The 15339-nt window shown below is 45.5% G+C and overlaps 1 protein-coding gene across 1 annotated transcript; it reads left to right on the top strand.

Moving 5' to 3' along the window:
* Window positions 1–46: 46 nt before the first annotated feature.
* LOC115110675 (cerebellar degeneration-related protein 2-like) lies at window positions 47–14349 on the top strand. Its single transcript, XM_029636517.2, has 5 exons — window positions 47–644; window positions 10868–10980; window positions 11855–12003; window positions 12299–12463; window positions 12640–14349. Exons 1-5 carry the CDS (start codon window positions 566–568, stop codon window positions 13625–13627), a joined length of 1494 nt encoding a protein of 497 aa, XP_029492377.1. The 5' UTR covers window positions 47–565; the 3' UTR covers window positions 13628–14349.
* The last annotated feature ends 990 nt before the right edge of the window (window positions 14350–15339 follow it).

The raw sequence follows: 15339 nt of genomic DNA, 5'->3' as shown, positions 1-15339 counted from the left end.
GGAGCAGCATCATCCCCTGTATAGGGAAGGGGGTTGGGGATCGTTGCAGAATGGATCTGGGGAGATATCGGTGCAAAGCATGAGTGAGTGGGGGCTTGTAACAACAGCTGGAGGCCTACGTAAATCACAATGGCGGCGGGGGGAATTATGAGTGGCATTTGCCAGTGTCACACATTTGTTCAGTGAACGTACACGTCTCAATATTGTACAATTATTTCCGACGTTATTCTCTATTTTTATTGTAGGCCGAACGTGCTGTCGTTGCGTATAGGGACTTGGTTACAGTGTTCAGTTTGTGCGTGCATTTTGTCGGCCTTGAGATATTAATTTAGTGTCAGGTGCGGTAAATTGATGCATCTGTCACATTCGAATGGTTCATTGCAGAATGTTGGGGGCAGGTGCGCCCGCGGCTTTCCTAGTGAATGATAAGGGTCGCTGAATGGGTTACGGTTTGGGAGGCTGCGCTGTTCGAGATTTCTTGATCATACGAGGCATGCTTCCGGGCGAGCGGTCAGAGACGTTACAGAGCGCACGGTGAACAGCCACAACGATAGACCAAGCATCGATGCTTCGTGCAGTCAGGATGGAGGAGTTTGTTACTGAGGAAGATGAGCCATGGTACGACCAACGGGATTTGGAGCAGGGTGAGTAGACTGACACACCATTGTTGTTACTTTGTGGCGGTTGTGGTTATATTTGTTGCAGGTTTTGTTTAACCTTGTATGCGAATCATTCCGATACAATAAAAACATTCCCAGCAAAAAGCAGCTGATGCTGGCTACCGACCTCATCACTGTCATTTAATGCAACAACATGAAGATGTATCAAAGGATGCTAATTGACCCCTCAAGAAAAGACAATATTATTGACATTGTTCATTTGAAGAATATATGACATGTTCTGCAATTTTAGCTCGATATACAAGCGTGCGTGTCTGGAACGGACTACTGTCTTCATTGTCGATATTATCCTTGATATGATCAAACTGAAATTTTCTGATTGCGCTCATGCACTTTAAAGACGTACCCCAAGTCCCATACATTTGAGAATGAGGCGTGGGATCCATCGAAATTCTGCTGCAGGTTTCACCTGTCAGACCATGTTACACTCTGTTATTCTCTCCTGTGTGTGTGTGTGTGTGTGTGTGTGTGTGTTGCTCTCTGACACACACACAGGCCTACTTCCATTTCTCTCATTTCCACCTCTGTGTATAGTCACTGCTCTAGACTTCCCCTTTATCCATTATCGAGCTCTTTGCCAATTATTCTGATCTTGTCAGTGACGTGCAGTGTTCTCAGAATAACCCTGCTGTCTGTCTGACTTCACCCTCCATCTCTCACATCATAAATGATGAATGGTCACGTGCCAACCCTCTGCCCTCAGTTATTTTCCTCAAGTCACCAAAATGCTGAGTTGTGGTTCTCTCTTGCATGGGGATGTGCTGGTGAGGTATTAGGTGATGGAGCCTGACATCAGGCTGACAGACTGAGAGATAATTTAAAACAAGTGGGATATTCAGGGAGACAACTGGTTGACATTCGCAGGATTCTGTGGAATTTTGAACAAAAATCCTGTGCAGTTGCAATCTCTGAGTGAGGAAAATGTCAGGTCTGTTTTTTTAATCGTTTTTAAAAAATTACTGGCTAGACTGAAGACACGGCATTTACTAACCTCATGTCTGTGCTCTGATAAATCATAGGGATCAATAATGGAGACGCTCCCAAAGAATCTGTTTGGAGATGCTTGTTGAAAAGGCACATAATACACACAAACTTTTCCATTCACCCAGGGCTTAGTCTGATAATACATCCCTCCTATAGAGTGACACACCCCTTTGTATCTCTTCTTCAACTGTTTGATTTAGTTAACTCAATTGAACCCCAATCGTCTGTCTCTTCCTCCACTAATGGCTAGATAGACATAGATGAGGATCTGTGTAGTCTCTGCTCTCACTCCCTGTGTATTGATCTGGCAGAGCAGTGTCTCCCACCTCTGGTCTTATCCCCATATTTCGAAACAGAACGGGAAAGAAGCTATTGTTTTAGCATTTTATATGTCCCCACAAGTTATGATATAGGTCAAAGCTGTATTTTCCTAGCAATCAGTCATTGTAAAGGGTAAGGTTGGTATATTAGGATAGTAGGCGGTGTGAGTTCCAGATGGTGGGATGAGGTACAGTATATGTCCTTCCCCAGCCCTCGTCCTCCACATCACCCCATTGACTGATGACCCAGAGAATAAAAGCAGCTTTGCGTCTCATCAGTGATTCCCTGGTCAGGGTTTGGGAACCAGGTGGGTCCTGCTGTTCTGCAGCCAGCAGCAGGCTCGATCTCATCTCACAGCGTTTTCCAAAATGGAGAGTCGGAGCATTAAGCCCAGCTGGATGATCTGTTTAGGGGGGCCTCAGACATGGCCTCTCAGGCTGGGATCAGAGATTTCAGCCTGGAGGTTAGAGGGATTTGAGGCGACACGGCATGTCAAATTGTAATAGTACAGTTTTAGCATGCTGTTCCAACCTAGGGAACAGCATGCTAAAACAGCCAGCAGCATACCACTGCTGGCTTGCTTCTGAAGCTAAGCAGGGTTTTTTATTTATTTTATTTATTTCACCTTTATTTAACCAGGTAAGCAAGTTGAGAACAAGTTCTCATTTACAATTGCGACCTGGCCAAGATAAAGCAAAGCAGTTCGACACATACAACGACACAGAGTTACACATGGAGTAAAACAAACATACAGTCAATAATACAGTAAAAAAAAAAAAAAAAAAAAACAGTCTATATACAATGTGAGCAAATTAGGTGAGAAGGGAGGTAAAGGCAAAAAAGGCCATGGTGGCAAAGTAAATACAATATAGCAAGTAAAACACTGGAATAGTAGTTTTGCAATGGAAGAATGTGCAAAGTAGAAATAAAAATAATGGGGTGCAAAGGAGCAAAATAAATAAATAAATTAAATACAGTTTGGAAAGAGGTAGTTGTTTGGGCTAAATTATAGGTGGGCTATGTACAGGTGCAGTAATCTGTAAGATGCTCTGACAGTTGGTGCTTAAAGCTAGTGAGGGAGATAAGTGTTTCCAATTTAAGAGATTTTTGTAGTTCGTTCCAGTCATTGGCAGCAGAGAACTGGAAGGAGAGGCGGCCAAAGAAAGAATTGGTTTTGGGGGTGACTAGAGAGATATACCTGCTGGAGCGTGTGCTACAGGTGGGAGATGCTATGGTGACCAGCGAGCTGAGATAAGGGGGACTTTACCTAGCAGGGTCTTGTAGATGACATGGAGCCAGTGGGTTTGGCGACGAGTATGAAGCGAGGGCCAGCCAACGAGAGCGTACAGGTCGCAATGGTGGGTAGTATATGGGGCTCTGGTGACAAAACGGATAGCACTGTGATAGACTGCATCCAATTTGTTGAGTAGGGTATTGGAGGCTATTTTGTAAATGACATCGCCAAAGTCGAGGATTGGTAGGATGGTCAATTTTACAAGGGTATGTTTGGCAGCATGAGTGAAGGATGCTTTGTTGCGAAATAGGAAGCCAATTCTAGATTTAACTTTGGATTGGAGATGTTTGATATGGGTCTGGAAGGAGAGTTTACAGTCTAACCAGACACCTAAGTATTTGTAGTTGTCCACGTATTCTAAGTCAGAGCCGTCCAGAGTAGTGATGTTGGACAGGCGGATAGGTGCAGGTAGCGATCGGTTGAAGAGCATGCATTTAGTTTTACTTGTATTTAAGAGCAATTGGAGGCCACGGAAGGAGAGTTGTATGGCATTGAAGCTTGCCTGGAGGGTTGTTAACACAGTGTCCAAAGAAGGGCCGGAAGTATACAGAATGGTGTCGTCTGCGTAGAGGTGGATCAGAGACTCACCAGCAGCAAGAGCGACCTCATTGATGTATACAGAGAAGAGAGTCGGTCCAAGAATTGAACCCTGTGGCACCCCCATAGAGATTGCCAGAGGTCCGGACAGCAGACCCTCCGATTTGACACACTGAACTCTATCAGAGAAGTAGTTGGTGAACCAGGCGAGGCAATCATTTGAGAAACCAAGGCTGTCGAGTCTGCCGATGAGGATGTGGTGGTTGACAGAGTCGAAAGCCTTGGCCAGATCAATGAATACGGCTGCACAGTAATGTTTCTTATCAATGGCGGTTAAGATATCGTTTAGGACCTTGAGCGTGGCTGAGGTGCACCCATGACCAGCTCTGAAACCAGATTGCATAGCAGAGAAGGTATGGTGAGATTCGAAATGGTCGGTAATCTGTTTGTTGACTTGGCTTTCGAAGACCTTAGAAAGGCATGGTAGGATAGATATAGGTCTGTAGCAGTTTGGGTCAAGAGTGTCCCCCTTTGAAGAGGGGGATGACCGCAGCTGCTTTCCAATCTTTGGGAATCTCAGATGACACGAAAGAGAGGTTGAACAGGCTAGTAATAGGGGTGGCAACAATTTCGGCAGATAATTTTAGAAAGAAAGGGTCCAGATTGTCTAGCCCGGCTGATTTGTAGGGGTCCAGATTTTTCAGCTCTTTCAGAACTTCAGCTGAATGGATTTGGGAGAAGGAGAAATGGGGAAGGCTTGGGCGAGTTGCTGTTGGGGGTGCAGTGCTGTTGACCGGGGTAGGAGTTGCAATTCATAATTGAAATTCTCAATTATGGTGGATTTATCAGTGGTGACAGTGTTTCCTATCTTCAGTGCAGTGGGCAGCTGGGAGGAGGTGTTCTTATTCTCCATGGACTTTACAGTGTCCCAGAACTTTTTAGAGTTAGTGTTGCAGGAAGCAAATTTCTGCTTGAAAAAGCTAGCCTTGGCTTTTCTAACTGCCTGTGTATAACGGTTTCTAGCTTCCCTGAACAGCTGCATATCACGGGGGCTGTTCGATGCTAATGCAGAACGCCATAGGATGTTTTTGTGTTGGTTAAGGGCAGTCAGGTCTGGGGAGAACCAAGGGCTATATCTGTTCCTGGTTCTAATTTTCTTGAATGGGGCATGTTTATTTAAGATTGTTAGGAAGGCATTTTTAAAAAAATATCCAGGCATCCTCTACTGACGGGATGAGATCAATATCCTTCCAGGACACCCCGGCCAGGTCGATTAGAAAGGCCTGCTCGCTGAAGTGTTTCAGGGAGCGTTTTACAGTGATGAGTGGAGGTCGTTTGACCGCTGACCCATTACGGATGCAGGCAATGAGGCAGTGATCGCTGAGATCTTGGTTGAAGACAGCAGAGGTGTATTTAGAGGGGAAGTTGGTTAGGATGATATCTATGAGGGTGCCCGTGTTTAAGGCTTTGGGGGTACCTGGTAGGTTCATTGATAATTTGTGTGAGATTGAGGGCATCAAGTTTAGATTGTAGGATGGCTGGGGTGTTAAGCATGTTCCAGTTTAGGTCGCCTAGCAGCACGAGCTCTGAAGATAGATGGGGGCAATCAGTTCACATATGGTGTCCAGAGCACAGCTGGGGGCAGAGGGTGGTCTATAGCAGGCGGCAACGGTGAGAGACTTGTTTTTAGAGAGGTGGATTTTTAAAAGTAGAAGTTCAAATTGTTTGGGTACAGACCTGGATAGTAGGACAGAACTCTGCAGGCTATCTTTGCAGTAGATTGCAACACCGCCCCTTTGGCAGTTCTATCTTGTCTGAAAATGTTGTAGTTTGGAATTAAAATTTCTGAATTTTTGGTGGTCTTCCTAAGCCAGGATTCAGACACCGCTAGAACATCCGGGTTGGCAGAGTGTGCTAAAGCAGTGAAAAGAACAAACTTAGGGAGGAGGCTTCTAATGTTAACATGCATGAAACCAAGGCTATTACGGTTACAGAAGTCATCAAAAGAGAGCGCCTGGGGAATAGGAGTGGAGCTAGGCACTGCAGGGCCTGGATTCACCTCTACATCGCCAGAGGAACATAGGAGGAGAAGAATAAGGGTACGGCTAAAAGCAATAAGAATTGGTCGTCTAGAACGTCTGGAACAGAGAGTAAAAGGAGGTTTCTGGGGCGATAAAATAGCATCAAGGTATAATGTACAGACAAAGGTATGGTAGGATGTGAATACAGTGGAGGTAAACCTAGGTATTGAGTGATGAAGAGAGAGATATTGTCTCTAGAAACATCATTGAAACCAGGAGATGTCATTGCGTGTGTGGGTGGTGGAACTAATAAGTTGGATAAGGTATAGTGAGCAGGACTAGAGGCTCTACAGTGAAATAAGCCAATAAACACTAACCAGAACAGCAATGGACAAGACATATTGACATTAAGGAGAGGCATCCTTAGTCGAGTGATCAAAAGGGTCCAGGGAGTGGAGAGGTTGGTTTGGGGGTCACAGCGATTTAGACAGCTAGCCAGGCCATCGGTAGCAAGCTAGCATAGGATGGAGGTCTGTTGTTAGCCACCTCTTGCGTTCCGTCAGTAGATTAGTGGAGTTCCGTGTTGTAGAGGGGATTAGTCCAAATCACACAACAACAAAAAAATAAAAACAATAGATATAGTTATAGAGGCCCAAGAAGAAACAATAATAATAAAAATAAATAAATTGTCCGATTGTCTATTCTGAGAGCATCCGGTAAGACAGCTAACGGTTAGCAGGCCGCAGATGGGCATTCAGGTAACGTTGCGACGGAGGAGCCAGCCGGATCTCCTTCGGGTAGATAACGTCGGCAGTCCAGTTGTGAAGGCCCGGAGGGGCTCCGTGTAGGCAGTAAAACGGGTCCGGATAGGTGACTGCAGCCCAGGAGTGATTGACGGAGCTCAGGAGTGGTTGACGGAGCTGGCTAGCTCCGGAGTAATTGATGTTTGCTCCGGAATCGACGAAAGCAGATAGACACACGGATAGCAGCCAGCTAGCTGTGAGATCCGGGAGTGAATGTCCAGAGAGCAGTTGAAATCCAGGGACATGGAGAGAAAAAATCGGTCCGGTATGATTCGGTTGGTCCTGGTCAGTTCCTGGATGGGAGACCAGATGCTGCTGGAAGTGGTGTTGGAGGGACAGTAGAAGGCACTCTTTCCTCTGGTCTAAAAAAATATCCCAATTCCCCAGGGCAGTGATTGGGGACACTGCCCTGTGTAGGGTGCCGTCTTTCGGATGGGACGTTAAACGGGTGTCCTGACTCTCTGAGGTCATTAAAGATCCCATGGCACTTATCGTAAGAGTAGGGGTGTTAACCCCAGTGTCCTGGCTAAATTCCCAATCTGGCCCTCAAACCATCACGGTCACCTAATAATCCCCAGTTTAAATTGGCTCATTCATCCCCCTCCTCTCCCCTGTAACTATTCCCCAGGTCGTTGCTGCAAATAAGAACGTGTTCTCAGTCAACTTACCTGGTAAAATAACGGATAAATAAATAAAAAGGGGTCATATTGTATTTGCTATGGTCTATTTCCACTCACTTTCACACAGAGTGAATATGTGATTATTATGTAAGTGATCTGTATTCAGGTCTGCTCACCTATTGCACTCAGTGGTCATAATCATCAGCTCAACATGTGTATCCCGTCTGTCCAGGTGGTAGGGTATGATGTCATAGTTGTAGCAGCTGGTGCAGTGTGGTTGTGATGTGCTTCACTAGATGCTATTTGAGTTATACACATCCGAGGGCATAAGGATGATGCATAGCCACACGTGCAGAAGGCTGCAGTGCACATGAGCTGTGTGTGTGCCAAGGTTGCCATGGGGAGATGTCAGTTTCAAAGTGTCATTGCTTTGTCCTGTTACAGTTCTTATGTTATTCACTTGTATTCAATGAAGTGGGTACACAATTACTCTTATTTACCGGGATATCTCTTACCATCTCAGCAAACTCCGATTCTTATCCGTTTGCCAGCACAAACAACTGTTGTGCGGCAGCGTTTTGATTAAGGCACAACCATAAGATTACATAACTTTTAAGCTTAAGACAATGTGTACCAGGCACTTTTGTGTTGGTCACGTAGCGTCTGTGTTGTAGTGATTTATTTGGAATGCTCGCTCTATTGTCTCACACACAAGAGCTGGTACTGTTTTATAATACAGACCCTTATCACTCTTCTAGTTCTCTCTAATGGTCTGTCCATTGTGTTAAAACAGGAAGATATGGTAGCCTTACAGATGAGCTAATTACATTTTTAGCTACAGTACCAGTCAAAAGTTTGGAGACACCTACTTATTCAAGGGTTTTTCTTAATTTTTTACTATTTTCTACTTTATAGAATAATAGTGAAGACATCAAAACCATGAAATAACAAATATGGAATCACGTAGTGACCAAAAGTGTTAAACGAATCAAAATATATTTGAGATTCTTCAAAGTAGCCACCCTTTGCCTTGACAGCTTCGCACACATGGCATTCTCTCAACCAGCTTCACCTGGAATGCTTTTCCAACAGTCTTGAAGGAGTTCCCACATATGCTGAGCACTTGTTGGCTGCTTTTCCTTCACTCTGCGGTCCAACTCATCCCAAACCATCTCAATTGGGTTGAGGTCGGGTAATTGTGGAGGCCAGGTCATATGATGCAGAACTCCATCACTCTCCTTCTTGGTCAAATAGCCCTTACACAGCCTGGAGGTGTGTTTTGGATCATTGTCCTGTTGAAAAACAAATGATAGTCCCACTAAGCGCAAACCAGATGGGATGGCGTATCGCTGTAGTCATGCTGGTTAAGTGTGCTTTGAATTCTAAATAAATCACTGACCGTGTCACCAGCAAAGCACCATCACCACTCCTCCATGCTTCATGGTGGGAACCACACATGCAGAGATCATCCGTTCACCTACTCTGCATCACACAAAGACACAGCGGTTGGAATCAAAAATCTCAAATTTGGACTCATCAGACCAAAGGACAGATTTCCACCGGTCTACTGTCCATTGCTTGTGTTTCTTGGCCCAAGCAAGTCTCTTCTTCTTATTGGTGTCCTTTAGTAGTGGTTTCTTTGAAGCAATTTGACCATGAAGGCCTGACTCTCGCAGTCTACTCTGAATAGTTGATGTTGAGATGTGTCTGTTACTTGAACTCTGAAGCATTTATTTGGGATGCAATCTGGTGCGCAGTTAACTCTAATGAACTTATCCTTTGCAGCAGAGGTAACTCTGGGTCTTCCTTTCCTGTGGCAGTCCTCATGAGAGCTAGTTTTATCATATCGCTTGATGGTTTTTGTGACTGCACTTGAAGAAACTTTCAAAGTTCTTAATTTTCCATATTTATTGACCTTCATGTCTTAAATTAACGATGGACTATCATTTCTCTTTGCTTATTTGAGCTGTTCTTGCCATAATATGGACTTGGTCTTTTACCAAATAAGGCTATCTTCTGTATACCACCCTACCTTGTCACCACACAACTGATTGGCTCAAACACATTAAGAAGGAAAGAAATTCCACAAATGAACTTTTAACAAGGGACACCTGTTAATTGAAATGCATTCCAGGTGAGTACCTCATGAAGCTGGTTGAGGGAATGCCAAGAGTGCAAAGCTGTCATCAAGGGTGGTTACAATAAAGAATCTCAAATATAAAATATATTTTGATTTAACACTTTTTTTTAGTTACTACATGATTCCAAATGTGTTATTTCATAGTTTTGACGTCTTCACTATTATTCTACAATGTAGAAAATAGTAAAAATAAAGAAGAACCTTTGAATGAGTAGGCGTCCAAACTTTTGACTTTACTGTACGTGTTGAAGACGGGCCTCTTGTCCTCTGCCTCTGTCCCTTTTGAATTGTTAACTCCTGTTGCCATTCATTGCATTCTCTCTGATACACACACACACACACACACACACACACACACACACACAGCTACTGCTCCAGACACCCATACTATAATTCAACTCTTAGATGTGTACTGTGCAGCAGCATGGTGTTCCCCACTGTTATGTTCCTGTTAGTGCTGACACCATGCACTGTGCTGATTTAACATGCTGCATTCATGTTCTGTAATGGAGGTCAATTGTTCTCTGTTTAACACTCCCTCTCCTCCCACTGTACTGTCATGGGCTCTGAGTAGTGGGGCAGGCATGTTGGAGCCAGGAGCCAGCACAGCTCCCCTCTTCATCCTTACTCTCAGTCCAAGTAGGCCTCGTCATTGCAGCACCCGATGAATAATGGATCCATCAAGCTGCTGGTGGAAACCAAGTGACTCGCTGCCCTTATCCCTCCCAGGTCTAAAATGGGATCATGTTTGTATGTGTGTTTATTTGTGGAAATGTCTGTCTCAAAGCAGATTGAGAGCAGAGATGTGCTGGAGTTGATTGGTTTCTGGGGAAAATGTTAAACAATCTTGTCGTGACAATAAAGATGTATGTGTAGCAACCAGTGCAGCTAAAACCTTTACGCTTGTATGTACAGACTGTACAGCCGCTCTTCTGTTTGGAGTGGGGTAATACGAACTACGAGGGATATCTCTGTCATTCTGACCAGGAGTAATGGTAAAAGAGTTCTGAGATGACCTGTATTGGTGTTTTGCCCTGTGTAATCCAGACGGAACCTAGTTAGCACAGGCTTTCTCCCTTATCCTCCTTCTTTCCCCTGCAGTCAGACTCCATTTTCTTGAGCTGATCTTGGCAGAGATCACAGAAGCTGGTCTTAATAAGAGAAGATGGAGGATTATTTTTTTTCTTTACTCCAGCAGGGGGAATTGAATGAGGGGATTTTCTCTATTGCTTGTTCTGATTGAATTTGAAATGAGGGGGCAAAGTCTTAAATCCATCACTTTAAGGAAAGCCAGAAAGCATTGCATTAATGGAGTTAAAACATTCCATAATGATCTGATGCAACACTTTAACTGAGCTGGGCTACTGCCAATATTACTGGTGGATGAAATGTGAATGAAAGAGTTAAAATAGTTGTTTTTCTGTATCCAGACCAGTACTCTCTCTCGACCTCTCTGTCCCCTCACAGACCTGCACCTGGCAGCTGAGCTGGGGAAGACCCTTTTGGAGCGCAACAAGGAGCTGGAGGACTCCCTACAACAGATGTACATAAACAATGAGGAACAGGTGCAGGAGATCGAGGTATAGCATCATTACCACTTTCACTAACTATGTGTGAGTGTGTGTACATGTCATGATTGATGCTGATGTCATGAATGATCCTGCAAAGTGCCCTGCCCTACCTCTTCAAACTGTATCTTAAATTACCCCCCCCCCCCTCAAAAAAAAAAAAAAACTGAACCAGCACTTGACCCCCCCTTTCTAGCTCTGACTCTACTGATGGCTACTTTATTGAGGAAACATTTACTTTCTATGCCTTTGACTGGTGGTGTGTTAGCTGGAGAGTGTGGGTTTTAAACTACTGACCGTGCACTTCATGATCCTGCAAAGTGGCTCTTCTCTCTAGGCTAGAACAATTACATTCTCCTTGATGCGCCATCAAGCCAATTAAACCCTGCAGAGCTCTGATAGGAGTGGAGCAGAGTGCAGGTGCATGAGAGAGGGATAGCGAGCGAGTGTGTGTTTACTTAGTGTGCGGCTGTGTGGGAGAGGGGAACCCTCTGACTCTGAGCCAGATCTGCCACCTCATTAGACAACAAACACTGGCCTCCTTATTAGGCAACAACAAAGCTGCCTGCTAATGGCCGACTCAACCAATCACACACTTTAATCTGCTGGAGAAGAAGAATAGAGGTGATCCACACTTGTTTGTGTAGACCGGAATTAGGAAACTGTGATGCTATTTTGCTTAACCATCATGGAATACTGTCATATCTATGTGACTGATTTAAAACATTTTTTACAGCAGTCTCTTGCATTGGGCGTGTCTCAGTAGTCTAAAACAGCTTCCTCTCCTCCTCTCCATCTGCACTGACTCCATCTGCACTGCACTGACTCTTTAGATTGTCTCCCTGTAAGGTCCATGTCTTCATTCACATGTCTATTCCCCCTGCAGTACCTGTCCAAGCAGCTGGAGATGCTGAGGGAGATGAACGAGCAGCATGCCAAGGTCTACGAGCAGCTAGACGTGACGGCCAGAGAGCTGGAGATCACCAATGAGAAACTGGTTATAGAGAGCAAGGCCTCGCAGCAGAAGATAGACAGGTGAGGGTTAATACTCTCCCGAGTTGTTCTCGCTGCTATGATCTACAATATGAGCATTCACTCTATGTAAGACTGTACCATGACACTCTTTCTTCATGGTGTGTATACCAAGGATTTGTAAGAAATATTTGGTTTAAGAGTTAACAACCTTAGTTCTTGAATGGTTCCTACTGTTCATAGTAAATGAATGCGTCTCACCGTTATTTTTGTAACACAGGCTCAGTATAGTCTTGTACATTATGTTGTGATGTAAATAAGCTTTAGTCCACTTTCGTGTGTGTGTGTGCGCTTACAGGTTGACGGGTACCATGGAGACACTGCAGGCTCAAGTGGATACCATGACAGCTCGTGTGGAGGAACTACGTACACTAGAGGAGCTGAGGAACCACAGAGAGGAACGGGAGCGACGCAAGAATGTCCACTCCTTCCCCTGCCTTAAAGAACTCTGCACTGCACCAAAGTACAGTAAACAGCAATGCTCTATGTAGTCTCTCTCTAAAAAGTCCAAAGTACTGTATGTGAAAATATGCTGAGTACATTTGACAAATGACCTGAATGTATGGTGTTCAGATTACATAAGAATGCAATCTCTCTGTTGTATCCTTGTGCTCCTCTGTGTGGTGTATCGCTCTACAGATATGAGGATGGCTTTCTGGTGGCCAACCCCGGCAGTGTGGACCTGGTGTCTGAGCGTGAGCGCCGGCCGCTGGACGAGGAGAACGAGCGTTTAAAAGGTGTGGTCTCCTCCCTGAGGTCCGCCATGGTGGCAGAACGGGGCCGGAGGGAGGGGGCAGAGAGGGAGTGCACAGCTGTGCTGCAGGAGTTTGAGCTTATGGAACAACGCCTCCTGGGTGCTGAGGGCTGCCAGCTGCGAGTGCAGGAGCTGGAGGCGGAGCTACAGGAGATGCAGCAGCTGAGGAGGTCCCGGGTCTGTCTGTTGGATGAGGGTCTGGAGCAGACTCTGCTCAACAATGCCCCGGAGACCGACACACCCGAGGAGGGACCGGGGCAAAAGGAGGGAGCGGAGGGGATGGGGGAGTCTGGGGGGACAGGAGGAGGGGGGCAGCAGGGAGGCCCAGTGAGGAAGAGCTGCAGCGACACGGCACTCAACGCCATCTCGGCCTCCGACGCCTCTGGCAGGCGACAGGGCAGCTACGCAATCCACGCCAACGGCGTTCGCAAGCGGGGCATGTCCATCCTGAGGGAAGTGGACGAGCAGTACCACGCCCTGCTGGAGAAATACGAGGAGCTGCTGGGGAAGTGCCGGCGCCACGAGGAGAGCATGTGCCACGCGGGGGTGCAGACGTCACGCCCTGTCTCCAGAGACCCCTCCATGAAGGACTACAGCATGGCCACCCCCAGCCCCTCAGCCATGGCTGCTGCACCCCCCACCCCGCCCCAGACCCCCTCTACTCCAGAGGCCCTGGAGGGCATCAGCCGGCAGGTAGACCAGGTGGACAAGCGGCTGGGCCAGAACACCCCAGAGTACAAGGCCCTGTTCAAAGAGATCTTCTCCCGCCTGCAGAAGACCAAGAGTGAAGTGAACTCCACTAAGGGAGTCCCCAAGGGTAGAAAGTCCCCACGGGTTGGAAGTCCTAAGGGAAGAAAGTCCAAAGACAAATGAGCTGCTTTCGTGATACTAGTGAACATGCACTGAAAACAATGGGTACAAAAGCCACAGATTTTCTTTCTGAATTAGTTTCTCTTTGTTTGACCGTGTTTGTTCAAAGTGGTCACTTGATGACAGGTTACCTGTACTTCTGCACTGGGGAAATGATACAATCTACTGTGGATGATCCCTCAGCTGTTTTATCCATCTCTCTGGACACTGCCACGTTTTATCCATCTCTCTGGATACTGCCACGTTTTATCCATCTCTCTGGATACTGACACGTTTTATCCATCTCTCTGGACACAGACACGTTTTATCCATCTCTCTGGACACAGACACGTTTTATCCATCTCTCTGGATACTGACACGTTTTATCCATCTCTCTGGATACTGACACGTTTTATCCATCTCTCTGGACACTGACACGTTTTATCCATCTCTCTGGACACTGACACGTTTTATCCATCTCTCTGGACACTGACACGTTTTATCCATCTCTCTGGACACTGCCACGTTTTATCCATCTCTCTGGATACTGCCACGTTTTATCCATCTCTCTGGATACTGCCACGTTTTATCCATCTCTCTGGACACTGCCACGTTTTATCCATCTCTCTGGATACAGCCACGTTTTATCCATCTCTCTGGATACTGCCACGTTTTATCCATCTCTCTGGACACTGCCACGTTTTATCCATCTCTCTGGATACTGCCACGTTTTATCCATCTCTCTGGACACTCTCTGGACACACGTTTTATCCATCTCTCTGGACACTGATCCATCTCTCGTTTTATCCATCTCTCTGGACTGCCACGTTTTATCCATCTCTCTGGACAGCCACGTTTTATCCATTTATCCATCTCTCTGGACACTGACACGTTTTATCCATCTCTCTGGATACAGACACGTTTTATCCATCTCTCTGACGTTTTACTGCCACGTTTTATCCATCTCTCTGGACACTGACACGTTTTATCCATCTCTCTGGATACAGCCACGTTTTATCCATCTCTCTGGATACTGCCCGTTTTATCCATCTCTCTGGTTTTATCCATCTCTCTGGACACTGCCACGTTTTATCCATCTCTCTGGACACTGCCACGTTTTATCCATCTCTCTGGACACTGCCACGTTTTATCCATCTCTCTGGACACTGACACGTTTTATCCATCTCTCTGGACACTGACACGTTTTATCCATCTCTCTGGACACTGACACGTTTTATCCATCTCTCTGGACACTGACACGTTTTATCCATCTCTCTGGACACTGACACGTTTTATCCATCTCTCTGGATCCATCTCTGGACACGTTTTATCCATCTCTCTGGACACTGTTTTATCCATCTCACGTTTTATCCATCTCTCTGGACACTGACACGTTTTATCCATCTCTCTGGACACTGACACGTTTTATCCATCTCTCTGGATACTGACACGTTTTATCCATCTCTCTGGATACTGCCACGTTTTATCCATCTCTCTGGATATTGACACGTTTCGCCCATCCCAGTATGAATGAATTGTACAGCTGATGACATTCATCATCTGGGTAGATGAAATGCCTTGATTCTTGACCTAATTTAAGATAATTTGACAACCTAGTCGTGCACTTTGTTCAAGACAATGTTTAAATGACTGAGCGTGTATACTGAGACTGCACTAATTCTATTTAAAATGTATAAATAATTGCTATTTAATGTTTTTGATGACTGACAATGAAT

Source organism: Oncorhynchus nerka, linkage group LG26 (assembly GCF_034236695.1).
Source record: "Oncorhynchus nerka isolate Pitt River linkage group LG26, Oner_Uvic_2.0, whole genome shotgun sequence".
NCBI lineage: Eukaryota > Metazoa > Chordata > Actinopteri > Salmoniformes > Salmonidae > Oncorhynchus > Oncorhynchus nerka.
The sequence above is the reverse complement of the archived record's forward strand: the minus strand, read 5'-3'. Positions and strand labels throughout refer to the sequence as shown.